Source organism: Micromys minutus, assembly GCF_963924665.1.
Source record: "Micromys minutus genome assembly, chromosome: 2".
Lineage (NCBI taxonomy): Eukaryota > Metazoa > Chordata > Mammalia > Rodentia > Muridae > Micromys > Micromys minutus.
This window is the reverse complement of record NC_137971.1, coordinates 56,502,266-56,530,201: the sequence shown is the minus strand read 5'-3', so window position 1 is coordinate 56,530,201 and position 27,936 is coordinate 56,502,266. Positions and strand designations below refer to the sequence as shown.

The 27,936-nt window shown below is 51.2% G+C and overlaps 1 protein-coding gene across 1 annotated transcript; it reads right to left on the bottom strand.

Moving 5' to 3' along the window:
* Window positions 1-131: 131 nt before the first annotated feature.
* On the bottom strand, window positions 132-17,383 carry TRPM5 (transient receptor potential cation channel subfamily M member 5; the record flags this gene model as incomplete). Its single annotated transcript, XM_080913325.1, has 24 exons — window positions 132-220; window positions 521-587; window positions 1,013-1,085; window positions 1,746-1,878; window positions 2,188-2,369; window positions 3,227-3,380; window positions 5,898-6,072; window positions 6,737-6,869; window positions 7,051-7,169; window positions 7,841-8,099; window positions 8,426-8,518; window positions 8,673-8,785; window positions 9,450-9,595; window positions 9,973-10,096; window positions 10,205-10,345; window positions 10,411-10,749; window positions 11,249-11,367; window positions 12,572-12,674; window positions 12,952-13,143; window positions 13,283-13,347; window positions 14,661-14,847; window positions 15,488-15,654; window positions 16,686-16,866; window positions 17,267-17,383. 24 exons carry the CDS (start codon window positions 17,381-17,383, stop codon window positions 132-134), a joined length of 3,471 nt encoding a protein of 1,156 aa, XP_080769451.1.
* Window positions 17,384-27,936: the final 10,553 nt, after the last annotated feature.

Sequence of the window (27,936 nt, the reverse complement as noted above, 5' to 3'; positions counted from 1 at the left end):
TCCAAGAAGTGGTCTGTGGCAAGGTCTTAAAGACCGTGTCTCAGGGATGCTGGGAGTAGGGGAAGGCTGATGTGACCCAAAAGCTCGATTTTGGTCAGGTCTGGGGCTCTAGGGCAAATGGTTTCTCCATTTCAGGTGTCTGAGGGTGGCAAGCCAGCCTCTAGGTACTCCCTGTCTCTAGCAGAGGCTGGCTGACTCCTGCGACCACAGTTCTGAGAGCCTAGGAACAAGAAAGGAAGAAAGGACCCTTAGCTGGAGAGCCCCAACTGGGGCAGGGCAGGAGTGAGGCAAGGGTTAGAATATGGAAAGTAGTGAGGCTGGCAAGACTGGTGCTAGGCAGAGCCTCGGGACACTAAGGCTCTGCTCTGGGCACCTGTATGCCTCAGGAACAGTGGAACCTCTAGGTCAGGTGGAGAAGCAGGACCTGATATGCAGCCCACAGCTTTGTTCTTGCCCTAATCTGGTGGTTGAAGGGAGGAGCCCATACCCATCCCATCCCCTGGCCTGAACCCACACTTACTTGAGTAGGTGCCTCCTGGAGCCAGTGTATCAGTCATGGAGGACAAGAGGAGCATACAGTAGTTGGCCTGGAGAGAGCCAAGGGAGATACTCGGACTTAAGCAGGGGTGCTGGGGGGTGGAAAGTTGCTTTCCTCCCAAGTGATTGCCCTCCTGCCAGGGCTACTGCTGCCCTGGGACTCCACACTCTGGACCAGGTTCCACTATAGTTCATGATAAGGGATGGTGACCAGATGTGGTGCTGAACTTAGGTTTTGTTGGACCAGCTCTAGAAGAACAATGGGTCTCTAAAGTAAATTGTGGCAGGGACAGGCATAGGCCAACAAATGCCTCTGCTCTAAGGTCTCGCCTGCCCTGCCCATAATCCTTTCACTCAGTCCGGACCCTATACTCATCAGGATGCTGGTACAGGGCTGTGGTAGTTCCCACAGAACCAGAAGGAATGTTCCCACCCCAGGAAGAAAAAAAAAATGGATAGGGGGTTGCTAGCTTGCCTGTGATTCCAGACACTTGATCCTCTTTTCTTGCTCTTTCAGCCCCCCGATGTATTTGGCAATCAAGTCCACTCTGGAAAGCAGAGCCAGCCGCAGTGTGACACTTCCATGACACTCCACAAGAGGGAGCCTGCCTGTCCTAACTGCTTTCTCAGGACCCCTGTGGCTGTTGCTTCCTGCTCTACTGTCCTTCCAGTCTTTATCTGGGGCTGGTTTATGGATATGAAACACTTCTGTATCCTCCAAGAGACTGAGATCCTGTCCCTGCTTGGAGTATACCACCAAGCAATAGGATAAACAGCAGGCCATCCCTATAAGCGTTCAGGAACAGCCCCTCCACCATCTAGCACTGACTGGGGGTAGATCTTCAGACTTGAGAGAGGAGCAAGAGAGTCCCATTCAGAAAGAGGCCTAATTATGAGATTATGCTCTCAACCCTCATACATATATCCTTCTCCTGGAGCAAGAGTGCTAGCTCTTGTGATCCAGCCATGTTTCCCTAGCTCTGAGGTCCTATTACTGGCACTAAGATGGTCTCACCCAGCCTTAAAGCAGTTCAGAAAACCCCACCCATTACCAAAAAGGCTAGATATTCGCCCAGCTCTGTTATATGAGTTCACCTGCCTCCCAGCAGGGCCCTTTCTATATCTTTGGGCAGCTTATGAACAGGAATGATGGCCTGCCAGCCTGATCCTCATATGCCTGCTGTCTGGGGTCCCACAGGCTGCCCCACCTGTGTGCCGTTTTCCTTAGCACCTCCCCTTCGCTGTCCCTCCTCCGTTTCTCCATGGTACTCAGGAAGTTCTCCTTTTGAACCGTTTCCCAGGTGATGATCTTCTGGTCCAAGGGGTCAGGCAAGTCTCTCTCTGGCAATGTGGGAGACAGCACAAGCTTTGGAGAGCTGTGTGGGCCCCTAAGGAGAGCCCAGGCCCAGGCTGATGCAAGGAAGACCAAGGGCAGATGCCACCAGGCAGGGCACAAGGTAGATGACAGAAATAATCCCCACACAGGGATTTCAGGCTGCAAGGAGACAGACTGGCCTTGTGGCTGTCTAGTCTGTACCTGGAGCTTTGGTTAACCTGGACAGGGCCTAGATCAGGAACTCCAGTCCCTTCTGTGATCTCCTGGTTCAGTTGGGACCCTCAGGAGCAGTGGCATCCAGCCTGGGGCCTCACCCAGGTGTTGCCGTTTGTGCTGGGCTTCCTTCCTGAAGACGTGCTTGAGCACCAGGCTCAGGTGGCTCAGCAGGATGAAGGGCGGGGCCAGAGCTGGTCGTCCATGGTATTCAACGATGAGATGGTAGCGTTGAAACTTCCAGAACATGTCTGCATTACCCTGTACCACCTGGAATGTGTAGCTACAGGACACATAGTCAAACCCTTGCCTTATAAGCTGCTCTTCCTACCATGAAAGCACCCCCATCTCAGCCTGACATCTATGTCCCACCCCACATGCCCATGTACCCCATTTTCCATCCATCTCTCCTCTTCATCTCCCACTCCTTATACGTCATCTCCCATTGCATTCAGTGGGTAGCTGGGCTGTGCTGGGAGCCCTTTCAGAAAGATGGAGGCTAACAGAGTTAGCTTTAGCTATCAACTTGACACAGCCTAGAGTCACCTAAGAAGGGAACTACAACAGAGGGACTGTCAAGATCATACTGACCTGTGAGCATGTTTGTGGGGGGTTAGATTGATGTAGGAGGGCCCAACCTACTGTGGGCCACACCATTCCCTGTGCAAGAGGTCTTGAGCTGTGTAAGAAGTGTGGCTAAACATGAGCCTGAATAAGCTAGCAAACAGGACTCTGTGGTTCCTGCTTTGAGCTCCTGCCCTGACTTCCCTCAGTGATGGACTGTGATCTGGGAGTATAAGATGAAATAAGCCCTTCTTCTAAATTGCTTTCAGTCAATTTTATCAAAGTAGGGGGTCAGACATATACTTCAGCGGAGCTTAGAGCTTACTCAGTGGGGGCTGTTTACACAGCTCCAACCCTGTAGGCTCACCCTTCCTAACAGAACAGGCAGCAGGGGTGGGCTCATAGTGTGTCCATACCTGGAGTGTTGGCTCTCTACTGCAGGTCCAGCCCAGTGGACACAGCAGCAAAATACTAGGACATGGGTCCTGTCTCTGTCAGCACCCTGAGACCATCCCTACTTAAGAGGGAGCATAAATTAGTGAGGGCAGGTGGCCAGAAATGGAGGCAGGAGGGTACCTGAACATGGCAATCAGAAGGTTCATAAGTAGCACATTAGTGACGAGCAGGAAGGTAACCAGCAGGAGAATGACCAGCCAGTTGGCATAGAGATTAGGGCAGGAAGCCGAGCTTTCCAGCAGCTGAGGGTGAAGAGAACAGTTCACACGGGCCTCTGCAAGGCAAACAGACACCTTAAGATTGTGAGTGTGACTCCAAGCTGAGGCCGGCAGGGTACAGGTGCTGGGTAGGTGGCCAGGTGCCTAGTGCACATGGAGCTAGCTAGTTTAAGCACCAAAAGTCCCATTGTGAAAAGCCAGCCCTAGATGCACCAAACCAACAGGTGGACTGTTCATCATCTGCCTCCTTTGCTGGGATTCTATGGAGGCAAGCTAAGTCCATGTGAGGAAGTGAGAACAAGTCATGGAACCCTTTCCTGTCTGTCATTGCATGAAACAACTCCATCTACTCCAGGAAGGTCTCCTGCCTATGCCTTTCCCACCAAGGGCTTCTAGATGGAATCGAACCCTCAGCTTTCTAGGTATCTCTGCCCATAATGGGAGTACTGGACATGCCCCCAAGTACTCTGAGTCACAACACACCGCCTTACAAATTGCCATCCCCCTTATTTATTCTTCTCCACTGCAGGGCCCCACCCTGTCCAAGCCTGCAGGGCAGCATAGGCTGAGGTTGCCATCTTTCCTCCATCCCGTTTTCTCCGTGCTGTGTGCTGGTGTATAACTGTATAAGCAGGTGTGGGCATATGGGCATGTGTGCATGCAGGTGTACCGCCTGTACATTTCAGTGAGTTGTTATTGCTCCTGTTCTTCCAGCTCTTTGTCTTATGGGTGATGCTCTAGAGGAGGCTGCTTGGGGCACAACTTTGGGATATTTGACTTTCAAGGTCTACCCATTTTTACTGGCATTCTTATGACTTTGTCTTCCTTTCTAGGACAAACCCTGCCTTGTTGCTCCAGTGAGTTATGACCAATCAACCCATGTCAACTGTAAGTGCTGTATTCTATGAAGGGGTGCATTCAATTATCTGAGAGTGGCAGATCATATCTTGTCCCCTCTAAGGCTGCTTAGCAGTCATCCCATCCTCCAGCCTATGAATCTGTTCTGGGTTCTGTCTCTCTGGCTCTCTTCCCTTCCCTAGGTGCCCCAGAGGGGTAGCCAAGTCCTCCTTTGAAAAGCTGTAAATCCTTCCTGGAGCCTGAGAAGGCCTTCCTAGCCTGGCTGAACACAAATCTGGCCCTAAAGCCCAGAACCTGCTGGGAAAAGGAGGATGTATGTGATACGAAGAGGTGAGGACCTCCCAGGTCTCTATACCATGCAGACTAGGCCAGAACTACCCAGGCCTCAGTTTCCCTCTGAGTACAGGCATGTTAGAGAACACCAGTTCACTCCCAGCTGACACAGTATACAGGGACTAGCAAGGCTGATTCATGGCTTGCTCTGCCTGCCACATCTATGATGGTCCTGCTGACCCTACAGTGGCCTCCATGCCTAGACTAGGGACCACCCTGATACTTGTTCCCCAATACCTGTGGAAGAAAAACAAGGTTTGTAGTTACTATTAAATTGAGACCCCAGAGCTGCCCTAACTGGGGTATTCACCTTCCTCTTCCTGACCCCAGGGACTGGGACCATGAGGCCAAATGGCTCAGGGGAAGGGAGAAATAGGCAATATCTACTTAAGCTAATGGCCTAGAAAAGTGATGGCTCAGGTTGAGCAAACAACAAAGACAGTGTAGGGAGGGAGAAGAAAACAGCCCAGGGTATGGCTTGGGAACACCCCAATTAGAAGTTAATTTCCAGCCCTTCTGTCCCTGGAGGCCTTGTCTTGCTCCAATCTCACTATTATCTGTTGACAAATATTCATCAAGTGTTGTAATTCCTGACCTGGCCTCATTAATGGCTTCCCCCAGGATAGCTAGGGTCAGGTCTCTCCTGACCATGCAAACTGCATGGCTTCATGGTTAGATACCACTAAGTCCCTTGACACTAGCCAGAACACCAACACCTCCCCCAATGCCTGAATCTCTAAGTCTGCACATGTCCAGTAGTGACATATGGATCCTCTGTCCTGATCCCCTACTCTCTAGGCCTCTTTTTGGCCTAATAAGCTGAACCCCTCTGTTTGCCCAATCTCAGCCACCTTAGGTACTCTTAGATTCCCAATGTGGCTCCAGGGTTTTTCTTCCTCTGCTACCCATAAGACCTCTGCAATAAGGTCTGCATCCACTTGTCATGAAGTCCCTAGAATCTCTATCAGCCCTAACTAGGTGTAGGGCCTAGCTTGAGGAGACACTCGTGATTACAGACAAACCTCATATCACTGACACCCACAGGTAACACACACTAGTTGAGGCCCATTACATCACTTGACCTCCCCAGGCAGAAAGCCAGCCTTGCATATTCAGGTTCTCCATGGCCTATTTCCAAGCCAAGGAAAGGCTGGGGGCTCCATGGTTGGGTGTGTCTTGCCCTACTCTGGATCTCAGCCTAGAAGGTATGCAAGGCCTGTGGCCTAGACTTAGGATGTCATTGTCTCAGCCATTTTCAGCCAGGTTCCTGGTAACCCAGAAGTCCCAGTGGAGGTCCCTGATGACTTAGAAGTCCCAGTGGAGGAGCACATATTCTAGAGCCCACCAGCCCATCAGTCCACCCTCCCTGGCTCAGCACAAACCATCAATTTCGTCCAGAGGGATTTGCCCAAAGATCTGCAGGTAAGGCCTGTAGAGCACACGGCGGAAAATCCACTCCAGACGGCCATCGTGGGGGTGCAGCAGGGCCTGAGTGGTCACACCATAGGCCACAAGCCACACACTCAGGAAGAAGAGGAAAAAGAAGACATCCTTCATCTGCAGAGGGAGGGTCACAGGGCATGGATGGCCTAGGTGAGAATTTGCCCTCAGGGGTCACAGAGGGGCTCATTCTATCCCAGGGTGGAGTTCAGAGAGTTTACCCTCACCTAGGGTTGGAGTTCCAGGGTTTTCACCTCAATCTAGGGTTAGAGTCCAGGGGGTCATCCCCTCACAGGCCTGGGGTGTTTGGGTTCTCACCATTACCTTGGTTGGGGTTTCAGTACTTTCCCCTATCCAAGGTCAGAGGTCCCAGGATTCTCACTGCTACCCAGGGTTGGGATACCACAGGGCTCACCACCACCCAAGGTCAAGATTTGAGAGAGCTCACCCCTAAACCAAGTTAGGATTCTGGGAAGTTCATCTCATCCAAGCTAGGGTCTCATAGGCTGTCATCTACCTAAAGCTGGAGTTATAAGGGTCACCCCTCTAAGTGGATGCAGTTGATAGTTCATCCCCATCCAGAATCAAAGCTTAGCGCCCTTCCAATCTATGAGTCAGTGTTCCTTTAGGCTCTGCAGCTATCCAGGGTTGAGATCCCAAGGGACTTACCCCTTCACCACAGGTTTAGGGTCACCGTCCACTGAATCTAGGTTCCCCATCTATCCAGGGTTGGGTCCCCAGTGCCTCACTCCCCTCAAGGGTCAGGGTTCCAAAGACCCACCATCCGTTCTACGATGATGATCTTAGGACCCAGCTGCTTGTGAATAGCAAAGATGTGGATGAGCCGAAGTGTGAACACCATGAAGTCAATGGCCAAAACGGTCCGGCCAGCCTCAAACACTGAGGGCACCATTCTAGAAAGAGACCAAGGATGGGTAAGGCTGCTGGTGCCCGTTGGAGGGCAAGAGGCTTTCCCCAAGACACAAAGTTTGCCAGTCAACTGACCAAAAACCAGGTCCCAGGACCACACTAGGGTTTCGGAGGGCTAAGTAGGCCCCCGAAATCCTGATCACCAGTCCATGTGGGGCTACAGACCTACAGGTAACACCAACAATGAACAGGAAGATGGCCACCATGTCACACTTGTTCCAGTTGTCTTCCACATACAGAGTGAACTTCTTCACCAGATGTGTGTCCTCGTCTGTGAAGAATCCCTGTCAGAGGGAGAAAGCCTGGTTGGAGCACTGGGTCTCTCTTGCTGAGACCAGGATGGAATCTGCATGGATCAGAGCTCAGTTTCCAAGTTAATCAGAATCAATTGATGACTAGCACCCACTGTATGGCTAGGACTGGAGGTATCAATTGAAGAGATTTTAGGGTTAAGTCTGGGGACCAAGAAAAAAAAATGAGGTCAATCTAAACTTAGGGTCAGGACTGTCTGTGACTAAAACTCAGGGTCAGTTTACTTTGAGTATCTGGACTTAACCAGTGACTCAGATCAGGGTTCAGGGTCAATTCACATTGAGTGTCTGGACCTAGCCAGTGACTTAGGTCAGGGCTCAGACTCTGACTAAGGAACCATGATCATGATCAATCTGAAACAGAGATCAGGGCTCAGGAAATCAGCTCAGGTTGGCTCTAGGACTGGAGTTCAGTTTGTGACCAGGATCAGGGGTCAAACTGTGATAACTATCAAGATTCAGTCTATGACTAGGATAAGGGACTGGGACCAGGACTTAGCAGAGTGGGTTGAAAAGCTACACAGTGGCTTTGTTCTATAGATTAAAAAAGTCCTGGCTTCCCCAGATCAGGTCCCACCTGAGGCACATACAACACAGCCTGAATTGCAGAGCCCAGGAGCAGGCCATACTGGCCACTGACTGACCTGTCGGATTTCTTCCAACACCAGTGTGAACACCCAGAAGTAGAGGGTAATCTCAGAACCAGATGGCCCCTGGGGTGGTGGCCTAAAATCCACCAGTAGGACATAGGTGAACAGGAAGAGGAATGCGAAGTACATAACCACATTCCCCAGGAACACAGTCACAGGAGCGCCCCAGAACTTCCTCCACCGTGTGAGCAGGAAGGCAGCTTGTGGGCCTAGATCGCCTGGAGCCCTTGGTGCCTCTGTTAGCTTCTCCAATCTGTGTGAATGCAGAGGTCACCATAGTGAGGAGGTACCAAACCACAGTACTCTATGGGCGCATGACTCTGTCCACCATGTGTCTAGCAGCTGGCCACCGCCTAGTGGTAGTCCTTATTCTCTCTTCATCCTTCCCAGCATTCTTCATTCCTCTTAACCCCACCCTCCCCTACCTTCTTGGCCCCACTCTGTCCCTTCTAGCTCATAGTCTCCTCCATTTTTTCTGTCCTCTATCTTTCCAGGCCTTTTTCTAGCTCCTTCCCTTCTTCTGCACTCATTGCATCCTTCCTGCCCCTTTTATCCCCTTCATCCCCTGCCACCCCTTACTGGCCGCCATGACTGCATAGGAAGCTCTTTTCCATATCCAAGCTGTCTGGCTCCTGCAGATCTTCCAGGTCCATCCTCTGCGGGGCATCCTCACTGCAACACAGAGAATATCCCAAGCATGTAGACAGAAGAAAGTACTGAGCCCACAGAGAAGTTGGGGGTGGGGGCTCACATAGCCAGATGGACATGAGGCTATGAGGTATGAGAGCACTGAGACTGGACCTGCTGGTTGCCTACATCAACCTACCTGAAGGAGATGAGGTTTGTGTAAATGAGGGCTGGACAGGTGAAGGCTCCCAGAAGCCGTAAGATGGGTGTGCCTGTTGCCATGTCTCCCCACCAGATCTTGGTCAGGAATGCCTAGAACAAAGTCACATGTTCTGGCTGCCTACCACCATACTACCTCATGTAGGGCCATGTGCCTGAGATACCCTTTCCAGACCTCTCTCAAGCCCCCTCCTGGAGCACCTGCTCTGGCAAAGGGGCAGACTCTATAGGAGCGTATGTTTGGTTGCCTTGAAGCCTGCCTGCCTTTTCTTTTTACTTTGAGGAAGTCTCCTATAACCCAGGATAACTATTACTATCAACTACATACCCGAAGACGGCCTGGAACTCCCAAGCCTTCTGTCTCTACCTCCATAGTGAAAAGATTGTTGGCACGTGTCACTACGCCTGGCTTATTGAGTGCTGGGGATTGAACCTAGGTCTTCAAGCATGCTGGACACACTATTAAATGAGCCATACCTCCTTCCTGGTTGTAGCCTTCTAATAACAGAATTATGGATTGGGGTATAGACAAACTAAGAACAGGTTTTCTGGGCCCAAGAACCAAGCTAGGAAAGCATCCTTGATAGAGGAAGCTGAAACTGGCCACTCTCCTGGTCCCTCCCCTATGTAGCTTGGACATGGACTCAAAGCTTCAGGCTGGGACATTAATGGAGGTACCTCAGTGTCCTGTGTGGGTAGCCTGGGCCCTCCAATCCTCCTTGCCCCCTGGCCATCCTTAGGCTGATCAGCCACTTACTTGCACACCATCATGGGCAAAGAAGGCCTTGGCATCGGCTTCAGTGGCCAGGTGCAGGCAAGTGGTCCTACTCCAGCTGTGGTTCCTGCGCACCAGCAGGGCAAAGGCACGGTCCTCACTGTTACTGTAGCACTCTGAGAAAAGATCTGTACACAAAGCCAGCTGCTGGGATGAAGTGCTGATGTCTGGTCCCTGGGGAACCCCCACCCCAGTCCTCTGCAGTGCATGTCCTGAGTCCACTTCCTAGGGTTTAGCCAGGCTTCCAATGCTCCAAGGCCTCTGAGAAACTCCACTTGACCTCAGGGCCCTTCCCAACCTCTGACCTTCCCTGGCTCTTCCCCTTCCTCCTCAGGATTGTGAGGGCCTCCACCTCCTGGTCAGTACTTCCTGACCAATTTCCATCCCAAGGAGGAAATGCTGTGTTCTGGTCTACACAGGAGGCCATGGGGGTTACCCTGGGCCACACGGCTATCTGAGAAATCTGCAGGGGACCAGAGGCAGAGGCCCTCTGCCTGTGACTCACCCAAGGCCAGCTGCTCATACTTAGCCTCACGCATGGTGCGGGCCACCTCTGCCTCTTTCTCCAGGTGGGACATTTCCTTTATGATCTTGCAGGCAGCCAGAGCAGCAGCCACACCCTCCCGGCCCTGGAAGATGGAGAAACAGGGTTCTAGGAAGTGGCCCAGCCACCCTCACATATCCCAGTCTGCCTCTTGAGATGTCCATGGGAGCCATGGACTGAGGTGGCTGCTCACCATGGCCCAGAAGTATGTAGCCATCTCATAACGGTTCTGTAGTACAGCCCAAAGGAACAGGTCCCTCCAAGGGTCTTCACTCTTCCGACTGAGGTCTGGTAGCCATTTCTGGCCTGCAGGCCGCTTGGGTGGCCCTCTCTCCTGCAGATCAGGATATCAACATCCAGCCTTTCCAGCACACCCTGGCCCAACCTGGCTCTACATACCTCCATCCTTCGCCCGTCCTGGTAGAAACCACGGCACGCATCATGCAGGAAATCTTTGAGTACTCGGGAGACCTCATGGAGTGAGAAGGCAGGCAGGCCAATGGGCAGCTCCCGGGCCTGCTGGGCACCCAGGCCAGCCAGTGTCAGCCGACCCTCCTCATGCTTACGTTCCAGCAGTTCAAAGAGGAGGCTCTTGGGGGACACAGAGTGGTAAAGCTGCTGAAGCCGCCCGTAGGTCAAGAACTCGGCCATGTCAGCACCACTGTCCACAAAGAGGCGTACGAAGTCAGGCTTGTTGCTCACTAGGGCATCTGTCATCACCTCTTCCAAGTCACAGGACTGGATTCACCCAGTAGAGGAGACCAGGACAGCAAAAGGAAGGGAGAGAAGGTGAACATCCTCTCCTGGACACCCCCAGCATGTCCCCTGAAACTGGGGCAGACGTGGGTCAGAAAGCATGCTGGCCTCAGGTGCTGGGGGGGGGGGGTGAGGTTGGAAAGGTCTGGTGAGTTGACATTAGGAATGTCAAGACTCCCTCTGCCCCAGTTGGGACTTTGAGTGCTCTCCAGCATCCATTGTCTTGACCCCCTCCATGGCAATATCTGAGACAGAATGAGCCCAGATGACACCCCTTCTGCCAGAGCAGGTGCTCCACAAGGAGGCTGGAGAGCGGTCTGGAAAAGGTACACAGCCCAACGTGAGTGAAAGTGTGGCGACAGGCAGCCAGAACCTGTGACTTTGTTCTAGGCATTCCTGAAATCCCACTACTTCGGACTTAGTGTATTCCCTGCCTGGTATTCCCAAGTCAGGCGGGCGGAGGGTGTAGGGGAGAGAGCACCTTCCATTCCACGTCCCCATTGAAGATTTCACTCTTGGCAATGTCCACGCGATCCCAGGCCACTGCTAACTTGAGCTCATCTAGGTAGTCTTGGGCTTCTCGGCTGTGGCTCTTGCAGGCTGTGGGTGGAGGTGAGTCCCACAGAGCTGGAGGGAAGGGACTAGAACTCTGTGACTTGATGGGGGTTGGCAGCTGCCTCTAAACAGCAGCAAGAAACATAGGACCGAGCATTCAGAGGCAACACCCCAGAACTCCCCTGGACATGGTCTGGTGAGGCAGAAGGATGCTCTCAGTAATGTAGTGCTTTGACAAGCATCTTCTTGCCCAAGAACAGGGCAGGGATGTACATTCTCGTGCAAACATACTTCTTCCATGGGGATGCCTGACACTTTCACTGGAGGCCACAGTTACCCGCAAGCCCTGAAGTTAAGAGGGCTTTTTGCCTCCATGGTAGTGTGAATCACCGAAAACCACATGTGGTCCTGTGCGTGTCTTCTTGGGCCTCACTATCTAGCTTCAGTGTTGCCCCTTTGTAGTCTGGGCTGACTGTGAGTTTGCTATGTAGCCAGCTTGCTATTTATCAGCTTGAGCAGCCAGTCCTCCTGTCTACCAGGTAGAAGCGACCATATCTGGTTTATGTGGTGCTGACATTGAACCCAGGTCTTTGTATATTGTATGTAAACATTTTATGAAGTGAGCAACATCCCTGGGCCCCCTTAGAGTGGTCCGCTCCTCAGGTATGTCCCCATCCCTTCCCCAGCACCACCTCTCCCAGCTTCCAGCCTGTGCTCCAGGTCTGCCCTGCTACATGGACAAGCCTGGGGTTAATCCAACATATCCATCAGAGGCTGCGTGGACAGACCCACGGAACAGCTACACAGTAAACATTAGAACTCAGCCATAGAAAGGAAGAACTTCTGGGCACAGATTGCCATGGGCACAGGGCTGTGGGCATTTGCTTCAAGAAGGAAGCTGGGTACAAATAACACAGACTGTAATGCCATTCAGGTAAAATGGCGCCAAAATCCACATTCTTAGACACAAAGTAGGGAATTAGGGTCTGGAGACAAGGTGAAGTTATTGCTAAGACTATTGGAGTGTGGGTGTTTGTGTGTGTGTGTGTGTGTGTGTGAGGGAGTAATAGAAAAATTCCAGAACTGGAGATGGAGGCAATGCCCTGAGGCTAGATTATAAGCTACTGAACTGAACGCTTCAGAAATGCTTCATGAATTTGAGTCATCTTTCCTACCTAGGAAGGACTGACAGGTCTCCACAGTGGACACTAAGTCCTGCAGCCTCTGAGGGCAGGTCTACTTGGCTCACCTTTCACAAGTGCCTTGAGAATGACGGTGTCCAGGTCCTCAGAACCCTCCTGCTCAAAGTCGTACACTGTGAGCAGGTGGGGATGTGCAGCAATGTTCTGTAGCTAGGACCAGGAAAAAGGCTTGGGGTCTGAATATGTCCTAGAAGGGTTCTCAGATGGACCACTTTGCCCCCACTAACCCACAAACCTAGCTCAGGACTACCCACAGACTGACCAGGTTAGCTGTCTGGGCTCTCTGCTACACAAGGACCTGGATAATTCCGAGGTATATAGGAAGAGAGGGCATAGGCTAGGCGTGCAGGACTTTCAGGAAGAGCAGCCCCACCCAGGGGAGGCTGGGAGGGTAGCAGATGACCATAGTGACCCCAGCAGCACGCACCAGCTCTGTCCAGTGTATAATGGCTTCCCAAGAGAAATGCTCGCTGGGGAATTTCTCTTTGAACTGCTTCTCAGCCACCTGGGGCACCAGGAGATGAGGCTGGCTCACCAAGGCAGCAAGTATATCAGCAATGCCCCCAGAACCTGCCAGGATCAGCCATGGGCATGCCTGCTCCACAGCCCTGGAAATCCTCTGGGGAGGCAGAGAAGGTGACACCCAGATAAATGCTTAGGAGGTGCCTCAACCCTCCACACCACCCTGTAGGTGCCCAGTGAAACCACCATATCCTTCAGGGCTCCAGCCAGGGTCTTCTTTTTCCCCTGACCCTTACCTCTAGAGTACTGGGGTCACCATTGACTAGAAGGCAAAGGACAGGTATCTGGATGCTGCTGGTGCCTGTGGGCAGAGCAGCCGTGAGGTCATTTGATGCTCAGAAAGTGAGAATTCAGGACCACTCCCAACTTCAGACATCCCCAGGTACCATGTTTCTGTACACTCTGGCCTGACCTGACCTGGCCTGACATAAGCTAGGTTCCTTCCTTCCTTCCTTCCTTCCTTCCTTCCTTCCTTCCTTCCTTCCTTCCTTTCTTCCTGCCTGCCTGCCTTCCTGCCTGCCTACCTTCTTCTTCTTCTTCTTTTTTAAACTCAGGGTCTGTTAAAGCCCGGCCTGGTCTTGATTGTGAAACATAGTTCAGAATGATGATCTTCTGCTTGTATCAAAAGTGCTAGAATTACAAGCAAGTGCCATAGTGCCTGGTTTATTCTATGTTGGGGATTAAGCCCAGAACTTTGTGCACAAAAGGCAAGCACTCTACTAACCGAGCTACATCCCCAGCCCATGGTGACTTTTTCCTCCAAAGGTGAACCCAGACAGTGTATCAAACTCCTGAGCCACGGGCCCAAGGCTTCAACCTTATATCTGTGCTGTCCAGAGCTGGCATACGACATGTTAAACACAAGTAACTTGAAAGACATGAAACCTGGTTATACCTGCCACATCCCACGGGCAGATACACTGAGGCCAGGTAGTCACGCAGCATAGGACAGAGTTGCTCTGCATTGTAAGAGACACACTGGGCCAACAAAGGGTCTGGAGCTGGTGGGAGCAGCCCCAGTCTGCTGTGGTTCTATGGAGGCCTTTGTGGTATCAGACACCGATCTGTTTGTACTGCTAAAGTGTACTGGCTTTACCAAAAAATATTGTTGTTTATTAATATGCCATCCACACACTTTCTAAGCAATAATATAATAGCTTATAAACATTGTTTGTCCTTTAACGTTTCCTAGTCTATCTCTCTTTCACACCCTCCATTAGCCACAGATTTGCCCATTCCCTCAGGCAAATCTGCTCCCTGGTGGCAGTGGAGGAGACTGCACCTCTGGGAAGACTATTGGCTAGCAGAGTCTGTAGCCAGAATAAGTACCGTTTAAAACAGTGGTAACTGCCCTGTAGTCTGGCCAGGAGGTGGCTGTGTAGCCAGGGCCATACTTCCTAGCTATGTCACTCTCCCATCCCACACCGATATCCTTTCTTCCCAGGCCTTGTATGCTCAGGCATGCAGGACACCTTCCCCAACCCCAACCCTACCCCTGCCTTTCCTGTAAGGCCTTTCTTTCCCCACTCTCTCCACGAAGTTCTTATTGGTGTGTGCCACATCTCTGTGTCTACACCCCAAGATGCTGCTCTGGGCAGCTAGAGCAAGGCTTACCCCCATAACCTGTCCTCTGCTGAGAGATGTGCTTTTCCAGGCTCAACTGTAGCTCTGCCAGCCCGTCGTTCCCACTCCCAAGGGCACCTGGCTCCACCAGGACGAAGTGGGAAAGATTGCTGTCCAGGGGGCAGAGGGGTCCCTGGATGCTGCCCTCATCTGCTGGGTAGTGGACGGGAGTATCTTCCTGTGCCGAGGAGACATGGGGAGGCAGAGGCCTCAGGAGCAGCTTGGGCTGGGCTTTGCTGTGCTGAGCACGCCATGCTGGGGCCCTGGGTGAGGCTTCAGCAAGGCCTCAGAGTCCCCACCCCTCAGGCAAAGGGAGGTTGGACTGCTGGGCCAGGGGCCTCCCTGGAATGAGTGGACCATGGCCAGGGCCGTGCAAGCTCCACCTTCTAGACTGTTCTGGGCTGGGGTCCAGACTTCATCTCAGTGGGGCCTCCTGGGCTTCTCATTGGTTATGCCTTACACAGTCCACAGGGTGGGGGATGTGCATGAATACCAGAGAGCAGAAGCCACCTGGCCGGGGTTTTCTGGGATTTGAAGACAGCCATCCAGCCAGGCTGGACCCAGAGTTTTATCGGCCTGGCTTTCTGCAGGGAGTACAGCAGGTTCCACCCTTATTCTGAGAGGTGCTGCCACCTGGTGGGAAGTGCTGGGCTCCGTTGAACCCATGTCTTCCCTCTGCGGCCCATCCTTGGCTCCCACCTCTCAATATTTTCAGGTCCTCTGGGAGTGGCAGAGTTCTTCAGCCTATCTACAGCTTCCTCTACCCACCCATGCTCACTAAACCCTATCAGCTGTGGTCCCGTGAACCTGTCACTAACCTGGACACCGTCCAGAAGTTGACGGTGAAGGATTCGGTCCAGAGAGGCCATTCCGATGGCCACCACACGGACCTTGGTGGATGTGCTAGCCAGAGAGTGATCACGTACAGCCTGTCCGACATGACGGGCCAGGTCCACATGGAGGGCACTGGTCAGGATCCAGGCTCCTATGGGAGGGGAAGAGAAGGGTCCTGGACTCCTCATAGCTGGCTGACCATAGTGAGAGATAATTTTTTTTTCTTTCCTCCAGTCAGGCTTCTACAATGCAGGTAATTCTGCAACACAAGCAACCCCATGTGTTCCATGTACTGGAGATTCAGTATGAATCACCATGCCCAGCTACAGGGAACACTTTGAGGTTGGTGGAAATATTAAGGCTCAGGAAGGATATATGTGTGGCAGACAGTGACCTTTTCCGAGATTTGTCCTAGATGACACCCTGCAGCCTGGTCTGGGCAAGAATCTGAATGACAAAGTTCCCACCTGCATCTGACTGCAAACCGTTCCTTAATTATAACCGCTTCTGCAGTGAGAAAGCCTTGGAACCTGCAACCCTATTGTCTGTGTATGCAGGACACCTGTGTCAGGGGACAGGTGTCTGTGGAGACCAGAGGTGCCACTTCCCTATCTATGGAAGATGGTCTCTGATGAACCTGGAGCTCACTGATTGGGCAAGCCTGGCAGACCACTTGCATAAGCTACAGGGACTTGTCTGTTCCCCCTAGCATTAGGGCTACCAGCACAGGCCCTCATGCCTAACTTTCAGCATGAGTGCTAGAGATTGGGTTTGGGTCTTTAGCTGTTGAGTGGTCTCACTATGTTGGTCAGTTTTAGTTTCTTTTTAAAAATTATGTCAGTGTATGTCCGGATATGCATATGAGTGAGGCCGCCCGAGGAGACCAGAGGTGGTGATTCTCCCTGGAGCTGGAATTACAGGCAGTTTCAAGCTGCCTAACATGGGTCCTGGGAACAGAACTCAGTTCCCTACAAGAGCAGCACATGCTCTTACTGTTGTAATGCATCTGTCTGACCCCTGTACTGCTTGGTCTTAACCGTCACGTCAACACAACGCAGAATCACCTGGGAAGAGAATCTTAGCTTAGATCAGTGTGGCCTGTGGGTGTGTCTGTGGTGGACTGTCTTGGTTGTAAAGGGATGTGGGCAGCCCTCACCCACTGAGGGCAGGGGGGAACCTTACCTGTGCTCTGAGCTGCTTTCACCAGCCCCTTGCGTAGGACATCCCGAAGCCAGGACTTCATAGCAAAGGGCCGTTCTTCACCCACCAGGGACACCACCAGGTTGGGGGCTGGTAGGTGCCACTCGGTGAGCAGGAGTTCAAAGAGCACAGACGGGGGCACATTGCTTGGCACCTTCACAAACTGCAGAGTAAGGGGCTGGTGGGTTCCAGGTGGTAGAAAGCACTGGGCTGTGGGATTCTGATCATGGGGGAGGAAGCTGGGCTTATGGGACAGGGCGGGCCACAGGAGGGCTGGCTTTAGACCTTCCCTCCTCTGGGCAAGGCTTCTGTGTGGTATGGCCGTTGTGATATATCCCCCCCCCTCAGTGGAGAGTGAGGTAGGAGTTCTGAACCTCAAAGTTCTCATTATCACCAGGGCCAGAAGCAACTCTCTACGTTTGCCCATCTGGTCACAGTCTCTGCACTCAGTTCATAAGGAGTGGATGCAGGGTGAGTAGGCCCCAGTACGGGGCTTTAAGAAGAAAGTAAGACTTGGGGATTCCAGGTACGGTGGATTTCACCCAGGTGTGAGTTGCCCCTACCTTGCCTCGCTTCTTCCCAGACCCTCCGAAGTTGACCTCTCCCCTGCATAGGACTGGCTCCCAGCTATCCCCAGTATCTGGGGGGCTTCCGGGGCAGGAGCTCTGGGCCGTCTGCATGGCGGCTTTTCTGTGAAACATGTGGTGAACCTACAGGATGGAATAGCCACCCTCTTCCCCTCTTGATAAGGAAGCGCCATCCCAGCTGGCATGTGAGGTAGCTGTCCATCTGCTGGCCCCACCTGGGCTCTGCCACATTCCTCTCAGTGGCTCATTCTCCACTGGGAATGGGGACACAGCAAACCCACCTCCCTGCCTCTGTTTCCCACACTTACCGAACTTTGGGCATCTGGATTCCAACACACTCGTCACGGCGCTCCAGAGGCTTTTGTAGGGGGTCTCCTGGAAACCTCCAAAGACAGTAGGGAATTCATTTTCCCAACCCATGGGAACCACACCCCAGACTGCTCCAGACAAGGGCCCAGGTTTTTGCCTGGGTAGTTAGGTGAGAAGGCAGATGACCTATCTCAGATGTAAGGAGGCTGGGGGAACAGAGTGGAGAAGAGGAGGGACCTAGATGGAACTGGAAGTCCAGGATAGGGAAGCAGAGATGATGGCTAGAAAAGGGAAGCAGGAACCGAAGGCAGAAAGAAAATCCAGGAAGGAAAGCCTGTGGAGGGTGTCAGATGAAGAGGGCAATGGGAACAACAGGAGGAAGCAGGGAGAGAAAGATCCTGCCAGGTTCTTTCCCTCCAAGCTCCCGCCTCGCTAAATAGAGGCAAAGAGGCTGCCTGCAGCATCCTTTACCCTGGCTGGCCTCAGGTCCTCTCCCATCCAGCCAGCCAGGCTAGGCCACTCAACCCCACCCTTCACTTCATAGACCTGAGTGGACTAGCCTGTGGTATGCAGCTGGGCTCTCTACAGATCCCCTATGTTTCTTTGATGACTGCCACTAACCTCTACAGCACACTGTGGCCCTGTCCTCACCATGTCTTGGCTCCTGAAAACAGGTGTCCATCCAGGGAGGAAGAACATACTGGAAGGACCTCCCTTGGCTCCACTGTAGGCAGAGATCCTGTCTGACTTGGAACAGTTCTCTACATACCACTTCCCCATGCTTCACAAGTCTACATGGCTGTCCCGTGTGCCCTGCTTTGAGGTGCCTGCATGGTAGCACTTCAGAACCTGTACACATAGGGGACTGAGAAGGAGGGGATGGGGTATATGTTATGAGAGAGCTTATTCTCTACCGCTGGTGGATAACCTGGACAGGAGGTGAGCCAAGCTCCTCCTAACATACCACCGGAGCCAGCATGGTTATGGTGTGACTCCAACAGAAAGTGTATCTCAAAAGATACAACCCCTAATTCCTGGTACTGTGCACACGACCTTCTACAGAAGTTCGGTCTTTGCAGATGTGAACTGATGTTTACCTCTGATGAAAGGTCTGCAGATGACTGACTCATTAGAATGTCCTAGTTATGGAAGTTGAAATGTTACAGATCCATAGCTAAATTATCTGTCTTCAGCACCCATTTATTACCCACTGCCACTGTCTGATCTAACATCCATCTACCAGGCAAAAACCTTTAGCCTGTATCCTCAGCAAACCTCAAGCTTCCACAAACCTAAATGCCAAAATATCATCAGACAGCATCTGAGGCCTATAGCAGAGATTCCCCACTTAACTGTTACCTACCTACCTGGTCATCCCACCAATGTATCTGATAAATGCCTTGACTTCCTGTTGTTCTTTGTTCTGTGACTGCAAAGGTTATTGTAACCACAGCCACAGTGGAACATGTCCCTTGGGGTCTTATTAGTCACAGTCACTCATACTTAGCTCTGTATAAACTAAGTCTTGTGTTTGGTGCAAGAGCATCATATCATGTTGCTGGAGGTGTAACTAGGATATGCTAAGCCATTGGGTGGAGTAGGATACGCTCTTCACCAGAGGGGACAGGAAGAAAGAATTGGAGGTAGGACCCTCGGAGGCAGAAGATGTAGGAAGGTTTCTCTTTGTAGCTTGTCTAGCTTGGGAAGACATGGGGCTTCTTGGGGTCTGATCTAAGTGCTATGGCAGGTTTTTTGTTGTCGTTTTGTGGCTTCCCTAACCTAGTGTACTGCTTAGTTTTTTTCTTTTCTTTTCTTTCTTTTTTTTTTTTTTTTTCTGTCAACTTGACAGAAACTAAGGTCATTTGGGAAGAGGAAACTTCAATTGGGAAAATGCCTACATCAGATGCCCTATAGGAAAGTCTGTGGGGGGCATTTTATTGGTTAATGATGAATTTGGGAAGATCCAGCCCACTGAGGACAGTGCCATCCTTGGGCAGGCGGTCATGAGTTCTATAAGCAAATCAACTGAGGAAATCATGAGGAACAAGCCAGTAAGCAGCATGTCATTGCAGGCTTTGCTTCAGTTTCTGCCTCCACATTCCTGCCTTGGGAATCCCTTCATGATATACTGCATGGTGCAAATGAAAATTAACCCTTTCCATGGTGTTTATGGCAGCAGCAGAAAGCAGACCTGGGTTTCACTGTGGCCTCCAAACCAAGAGAGACATATCACCCCGATTTTCCAGTGTGTGGCCCTATATGAAGGTAGCCTCCATGAGTCACTGTGTGGCCAAAGGCAAGTCCCCTCCCTTGTATCTGGTTCCAATAGCCAGGCCTTGCTCCTTGGATCCTGGAGTTCCCTGCAGCCCTCCCATAACTTAAGTTATGGGAGATGTAAATTCACCCCACCCACACCAGGAGTTCACACCCAGGGTCTGTGGGGGGCAAGATTTGAATAAGGTCCTCAAGCCACGGGAATAAACAGCTGATGGTTTTCCTGTAGGAATCTGGCTAGGGTCACAGGCATGTCCCTGTGTGCTGAAACAAGGACCACAAGCTGGGAGGTGCACTCCTGAAGTGTTAGGGACACCCCCCCCCCATGGAGAGGCTATGTGGTCTTGCCCAGGGCTCTGAGGATGTCTTTCAACTTCCAGGGACTCCAGGCATCCTTTCTTTATGGCCACTGTGGTCAGGGACTTGTGCCTGTGCATGTCTGTGCTTTTCTCTTCCTATAAGAGCCCATCACTGGGGCTGAAGAGATGGCTCAGTGGTTAAGAGCACTGGCTGCTCTTCCAGAGGTTCTGAGTTCAATCGCCAGCAACCACATGGTAGCTCACAACCATCTGTAATGGGATCTGATGCCCTCTTCTGGTGTGTCTGCAGATAGCTACAGTGTACTCATATAAATAAAATAAGTAAATCTTAGAAAAAGAACCCATCACCGGGACAGGGCTCCCCACCTTCCCATCATCTCATCTACAAAGACCCTGTTTCCAGACAAAGCTACTGTCTTAGGGCCCATGTGAAAAACATGCTGCTAACAGTAAATCTCACTCTTGGAAATAAGAGTTTCTGGTCACATCTGGACATGTGCTCTGCAATAAGAGAGGTAACTCAAGCTGTATGTGTACTCTGGTTTGGAGTATGGGAGCCATGCTGTTTGTTCTCAGTCTTTGGACTGGGGATGGGGCCACCTACTCTTCTTCCTACTTAGTTCCTAGTGGGAAAGGCATAGACATCCTCATTTTAGCTTGGGAGAGGAGTCCTCTGGGGCTCCTGAATCTCTGGAGATTTCTTATCCAAGGTCTAGGCCCTAGAGAGTAACTTTCAAGATGGGGTTCAACAGTATACCCCCACTCGTGGACAATAAATTAGACCCTGCAGACAAGGTCACCTTGCCTTGCTTCAGTATAGACTGGATAGATGGTCCAGACTCCTGGATGCCATGGAAGGTGAATGAAACACCCAGGAACTGCCAGGCCTTCCTCTCCCCACATAGGCTGAGGTGGGGGACGGGGCATTTGGGCAGGTGCCAAGTACCAGGCAAATGTTGCCACAAAGAGGGAAGGTATGCAAATAGGATTTGCATGTGCAGGTGTCTGGGTCTAAAATGCCCCCCTTTGTTGGTGGTTTGGGGAGAGGGATTGAGCTACATGACCCTGATCATTATCCTATGCCAGAACTCTGAAAGAAAAAAACCAGATCTTTAATCCCAAGGCAGAGGAGACCTTGGAGGCTCTTACTAGCTGAGACAGTCATAGAAACAGCTGGAACTAAATGTACTTCTCAGTCCCTAACATGGGAAGAGCCCAGAGCATGTCATATCTGGCACCCAGACCCCGGGGTCCTGAACTTATTTGTTCCTAAGCTCTCTGTGCCACAGTGATATGTGGGTAAAAGCACAATGATAAGAAGGTTTCTGCATGCAGCAGGCATGAATTAACATGGCACCCCTCATCCCCCAGTACTGAGAACTGGCATTCATGACAGAGCAGAACATAGATACATCTGTGAAAAACTGGGTCCGCACCCTTAACAACAACCCCTCTCCCAGCCCCTGCACTCAGGCTGATTTTCCAAGGTGCTGTGGAAAATGTAATCTCCAAGTCTCAGAGTTTGGATTGTCCTCCACCCAGACTCTCTCAAACAATGGGTGGCCCCTTTCCTTGTTTATTGTAGACCTGTCCCCCTGATGCCATCCCTGATAGAGTTGATGAAAGAAAATCATGAGGTAGGAATATGTCTAGAAGATGGCTCCTACTTGCTCTTCCTACCTGGTCAGCAGAGGACTGGGCAATTTCCTGACCCCACTCCCTATACAAGCTGACCCTGGAGTGAGCTTACCTGCCTGTTCCTCCCAGATTCCTGGCATGTAGCTGCCGGTGCTGAATGTTGGAACCACTCACCTACTTCAGGCTGTGTTCCTCTCTTGCTCCCCCCACATACCACACCTGGGCACCTGGCAGCCAATGATATCTTAGAAAGCTGGGTGTGAGTGGCCCTAGGGCACCACCCAGCCACCAAGAGCCAGATTGGTGTCACTGGTCTGAGAGCACATCTAGGCTGGCCAGGAAGCTGTACCCACTGTTAAGAGGGGTTAGAAGAAGCATGAGTCCTGCCCTATCCTCCATGGGCTTTACCCAGTGTGGTCAATGAATATAGCCTGGGTGTCTGCACTTCTAACATGAGGTCAGAGGGCAGATGAGAATTCTGCTTCATTTCTCACCAAGCCTTGGGTTCTCTAGTTAAGGAAACAAGGACTGCCTCAAGGCCACATGATCCATGAAAGGATGGCCGGCAAGTTGTTCCAAGGAGGATAGGCAAACAGGTGAACTGTTTTCTGAGGTCCTAGGAGGTCTGGAGATGTCTGCCCTGATCTGTGGTGTGCCACCCTCCTGGGGAATCCTATGGTGTGGGTGAGCTGAATACGGTGTACTTACCAGTCAGGCAGCCAATGCTTTGGGGACTGCATGAGGACTGCCTCTAAACTGAGGCTCAGGACTGACGCTCATAGAATAGACCATGCTTTTCATGGCTGCGACACTGACTGCTTTCCTGTTGATCCATTCTTCAGCATTAAGTCCCAGTTTCTCCGCCTGTTGACCAAGATCCTCGAGCTCAGTTTCTAGGTGGTTGTGGGCATTTGGGGTGGAAGGACCCTCCTCACTGTTTCTGTGAGCCCTTCTCCCCAGAAAACACAGGATCTTTTCTTGCCATGAACCTCAGGGGTAAGGTCTAAGGGTTGGGCAGCAGCCAAGGACCCAACAATAGCCACCAGAGGGCGCCAGTATCATAGGTAAAGACCGGACCTAGGTGGGATGGGGAGGAAGCTACTTCAGGCTAATCAAGGGCAGGGGTCTTTTGGCTTTGCCCTGAACAAGAGGGCCACAGTTACATGACCATTTGAGCTAGAATGTTCCCTACATATCTGTCATATTACCTTGACATAAGCCAGGTCCATTTGAGGTCCTTCTGGAATTACAGGCTGTGCTGGGGCCAGAGGCTCAGAACCAGCTCCAGTCACTTGGGCCCCAAAGAGCAGGAACCATAAACTCTAAGGGCTTGAGAGCTATAGGGCCCAGTTCTGGAAGAGAGAACATATCGGGGGCCTAGGTGGAAAGGCCAGACCTCAGCATATAACAAGGCCAAAGTCCATTGGATTCTGGAAATCTAGCCTAAGTTTATGTACACCAAGCAATCCAGGGCCTATGTCTGATGACAAATGGAGAATAGGAGTATTTCTACAACCTTCCTTCATCTGATTCTGTCCTTGGACCTCCATCTTTCGTACATTTGAAGGGCTGCACCAGATATTCCCTAACCATTCCCAGGCCAGTGCCACATTATGGCTGTCCTTACCTACAACCTTCTGTGGCCCCCTGTGATCCTAGTAATCAAACCCAGAAAGGCCCTGACACTTTTTCTTCTGCTGCCTTGGGTACCACTCCTTGAAGCATCTCCTACAAGCTCATCACCACAGGCTCCCATGTCCTCCAAGGACCCCTTCACCCAGGACCACACCAGCACAGGGCACATCCCTTGTAGCTTTCTTCCCAGGAACCCCAGAAGCATTGCTCAGTGTTGCTTTGTCATCTGAAATGATCTTTGCTTCCTCATTTGCCCATCAACAGCTGCTTCCTCCATAGGACTGCTAGATACTGGGCAAGTACAGGATATGACAGTATACAGAACATGTGCTCAAAGGCAGTTGTGAGCTTGGGCAGCATGTGCATATGCACGAGCCATAGGGAGGCCCAAGTGGAGTCTGTGGAGACAGCCATTTAGTGGGAAGCAGCTTCCAAACCATTCCAGGTGCCAGGCAGATAGACATTGGGCAAGGCTCAATTGCCCAAATGCTCCCACTATGAGCACTGGGATGAGGGGATGTAGAATCAAGTACCATTGGATGGACACCTACATTGCCCTCAATGGCTGCTTCCTTACATTGATCACTGTGGCTTGGCTGGTAGCTGCCTCTGTCTCTCTTATGGTTGCTCTGACTAGTGCCAGAAAGATACTTCCTCTTGGGCAAGGCTGTGTCCCAAAGGGTAAGTCTCCAGCAAGGGCTGCTCTCACCCCAGTTTGTGTCCCTAAGGTAGCTATTTTCCTTCCCACCACTGACTGTACAGCCTTGCTAACTGCCTTGGCCCACTTGCTCAAAATCCAAGTCTAGTATTGGTGAAGCCTAGTGTTCTTTGAGGGCCAGTGTCCTTACGTAGCCTGAGCTATCTATCTCTAAGGTTGACACCTAGGTCTGGGCTGGAGCAGAAGAGGCCAAAGTCTAGCAGGCCCTCTAATCTCCCCAGCCTGCAGAATTTTGTGCCCAAAAGCCCCCAGCATACTTTTGGGAGAGAAACTACCTCCTAAGACCAGACCCTAGCCCAAGGGCCCTGCCTCATTCTGCCCTTAGTCTCAGTTCTGTCTGCCTTTTGTGGAGAGATATACTCCAAAGGCCCAGAAATTCTGCATCTCTGGCTTTGGCACTCAGGGAATTGAAGACCTCTCCTTCTCACAGCATTTCCAAGGCTACCTATGTTGCCCTCATGACTTTAGTACCTTCTTAGCTCAGGGTTTTTGCCCAGCATACTGGACTCTTGTCTGTGGCCTCCAAGTTGGTGACAATGGTCTGGGAGGGCAAGGACAGAGTTCGGTAGGCCTTAGCCCTGAGTTCTGTCTATTAGTCTGACCCTGGTCCTGGCACTATCCCACAGTTGTAGACCAAGCCTGGAGGGGATGAAGGACCAACTCAAAGCTCCTGCCAAGACTCTAATGGAAATTGATGGTTGGTTTCCTGACCCCATGTCCTGCACTGAGCTTTTGTGCATGCGTCTGTATCCCAAATACATGCTGTCTATAGAGGTACTTATATGCTTCTGTGTGTGCAGAGCAGGTACAGGACTGGTAGCCTGCCATTCATTTCTCTCCAGTCACTCACTCACATTTAGGAGCCTCTCTGTGCCTGGACTCATGGAGGTCCCTGTCACACGATGCCCACACATGGGAATGTTGGCAGCTGCTTCACAGGTTCTGGGTCGCATAAGGGCTGGGGCTGTTCAGAGCACATGAGTGTCATGGTTCTCATGTGCTTCCTCCATGCATCTCTGTGTCTCACAGATGAGATCTGTCTGTATCTCCTGAACTGGCAACTGAGTCATCCCTGCCTCCTCTTCTGCCCCTCAGTTGCCCTGCCCCTGATCTGGGCTTCAGTCTTGTGGTGTATGTGTGTGTGTGGAGGGTTGCCATTTGATCCCTCCTGCGCTGCTACTCAATTAATATCATGGATGAGCACAAAAGTTCTGGCTGGAACTGCCCACCACAGCACTGAATTTGGCTAAGAAATACCCAAGATATTTCTATCCACCAAGTGGAAGCTTCGTGGCTTAAGGAATGTCCAGGATGAAGTGCCGTTGGGCTAGAGGTGTTGGAGATGCTATCAGCTAAGAGATCCTGAGTGTAGTTGGCTGTGCTCTTGAACAGGCTCTTACCACAAGCTCTGATGGAGGTCTGAGATCTTTGAGGCTCCCAGGACACACACTTAGTAGGAGAGAAGTGGGTTTTGTGGCAGGTGGTGGTAGCTCCCTGAAAGGGAATCCTTCAGTATTTGCTAGAATGCAGTCTCTCAGCATAAGGCAAGCACCAGTGGCCCTCAATGTCTAGAAGTGCTTTTCATGCTTAGATGGGGCCTCAGAGGTATGTATGAGTTTCTGAAGACCTGATCAAGACCCTAAGCAGCTTTACTACAGGTCTCAATTTCAGAGTAAGCACTACAGTAAGTTCTGGAACCTCACCAGCACTGACTTGGTGCTGGTAAAGGAATGACAGGGTGCCGTTTGCAGCGAGAGCCTGGTCACCAAGTGACCCTCATGCAACCTTGTTAAATTGGGTATAGCTGTAGCCCTGTGGGGTGGTTCCTGCTGCCTCATTGGGCTGCTGGTCTCCCCTTTGAACACACCCTTCGCAGTGTGCTCTTAATAGCCTGTCCTTGGAGCAGTCACAAAAGGGAGCTCACAAAAGGCTGTTTGAATGTGTCCCACATACATGCACACTACACACACTTGCACACAACCCTCAATATTCTCAGCTGGTTCCCAGCTTGGCATCTTGAAAGAGTGTGGGTGGGTGTGGCCCATGGTAAGGGGTGGTGGAATGACTGCATGCCTAGCATAAGGACTGCCTCAGAGGGCAACTTTCTTCACAAATGACTGTCCAGCCTTCGCCCACAAAGTAGAGCAGAGTAGGTTCTTGGTGCACCCAGTGAGATGATTTCAGATACAGTGTGTGTGGGAGAAAGAACAAGACATCAGGGCCGAAGGACTCTGGACAAGCCCAATCTCGCCTTTGTTCTACTGTGACCCTGGGATCCCCTCATGGGAGAGAATAACTCCACCCCAGTGTTTGCCTAGAGAAGGCCCTACGTTCCCCTTTCCCAGGCCCGAGAGCAAGCTGATTGAGATGATGGATCTTCATGTGCCCAGATGAGGAGAGGGTGCTCCAGTATCTGCCTGGAGATGCAGGAAAGTACAGCCTCACTGCCATCTGTTCCATCCACAGGGATAGACGGATGGTCACCAGTCAGGAGGACCTGGAGAGAGTTATCAGTGGTTCACAGTGGGAAGCTCCATTCCTCATACCCTCCCCCTCACACCTCCACCATTCATCTGCTTAGTATCGAGTGTCTAATGCATGAAGAGAGCTTTGAACAGCAAATTCTCCCCCAGGTTATGTAGGCATACATTTTTTGCAACCTACTTTTGTTATTTTGTCCTTATTTTTCCAGATCTGAGGACTGAACCCAGAGCCTTGCTTGCTAGGCAAGCACTCTACCACTGAGATAAATCTCCAATCCCTGCAGCCTACTTTTAACAAGAGTTCAACCTCTTCTCTAGTCTACTACCCAGCAGAGGTAGTGGAAGAGAAAAGTTATTAGGATACGGGGGACATAGACCCATTCAGCAATCTTTTTTGGGGGGCAAGCTTGATCTTCTTTGGCAGCAGTTCAGCCCTGTAGCAAATACCAAATACGACTCAGCAGCTGCAGACCAGTCCTCTAGGCAGGCAGACACCAGGCACGAACCAGCAGCTGGTTCAATCCTGAAGGAACTGCAAGGCTCACCAAGCAGCCTGAGGAAAGGCAATGGAAGCAGCAGACTGCTGCAAGAACTCCAGGAGCGGTTCTTGGGGAAGTTTCTCTCAATGGCGGCTTTATCAAAGGTTGAGTTCAGCAATGCAGTGTAAGGCAAACCAATACATGTGAGTCATTAGTGAAGAATAGCGAGGCCGAGCAAACCAAACCAGTGCTCAATGCTCATCTCCCACTGACTATGGGCTCAATTTTATATTCCTTCATCAAAGGTCCTTTCCCGTGTTTGCTATATCAAAACATCCTTTCACCTGTGTGCCTCAGCAAAACATTTGACATAACTTTCCAAAGAAACTAGAAGTTTCCACTCCAGGATTAATTGAAGTGTCTTGAGCTCTCAGGTGTTCTGGTTTATGTTTTTGTGATCCAACGCCAACCAGAAACAACTTAAGGGAAGAAAAGGTTTATTTCACCTTCTAGGCCCATCATTGAGGGAATTCAGGGTAGAAACTTAAGTAGGTATTTGAAGCAGAAACCATGGCGAAACAGAACTTGCTAGCTCACTCAGGCTCATGTTATATTTCTTATATAGCCTGGGACCAACTGCTCAGGGAATGGTACCACCATACTGAGCTAGTTCTTTTCAAATCAATTGACAATCAAGACAATTCCCTACAGACATGCTGATAGGCCAATCTGGTCTAGGCAATTTGTCAATTAAAGCTTTGTATCTCAGATAATTCTAGATTGTGCAAGT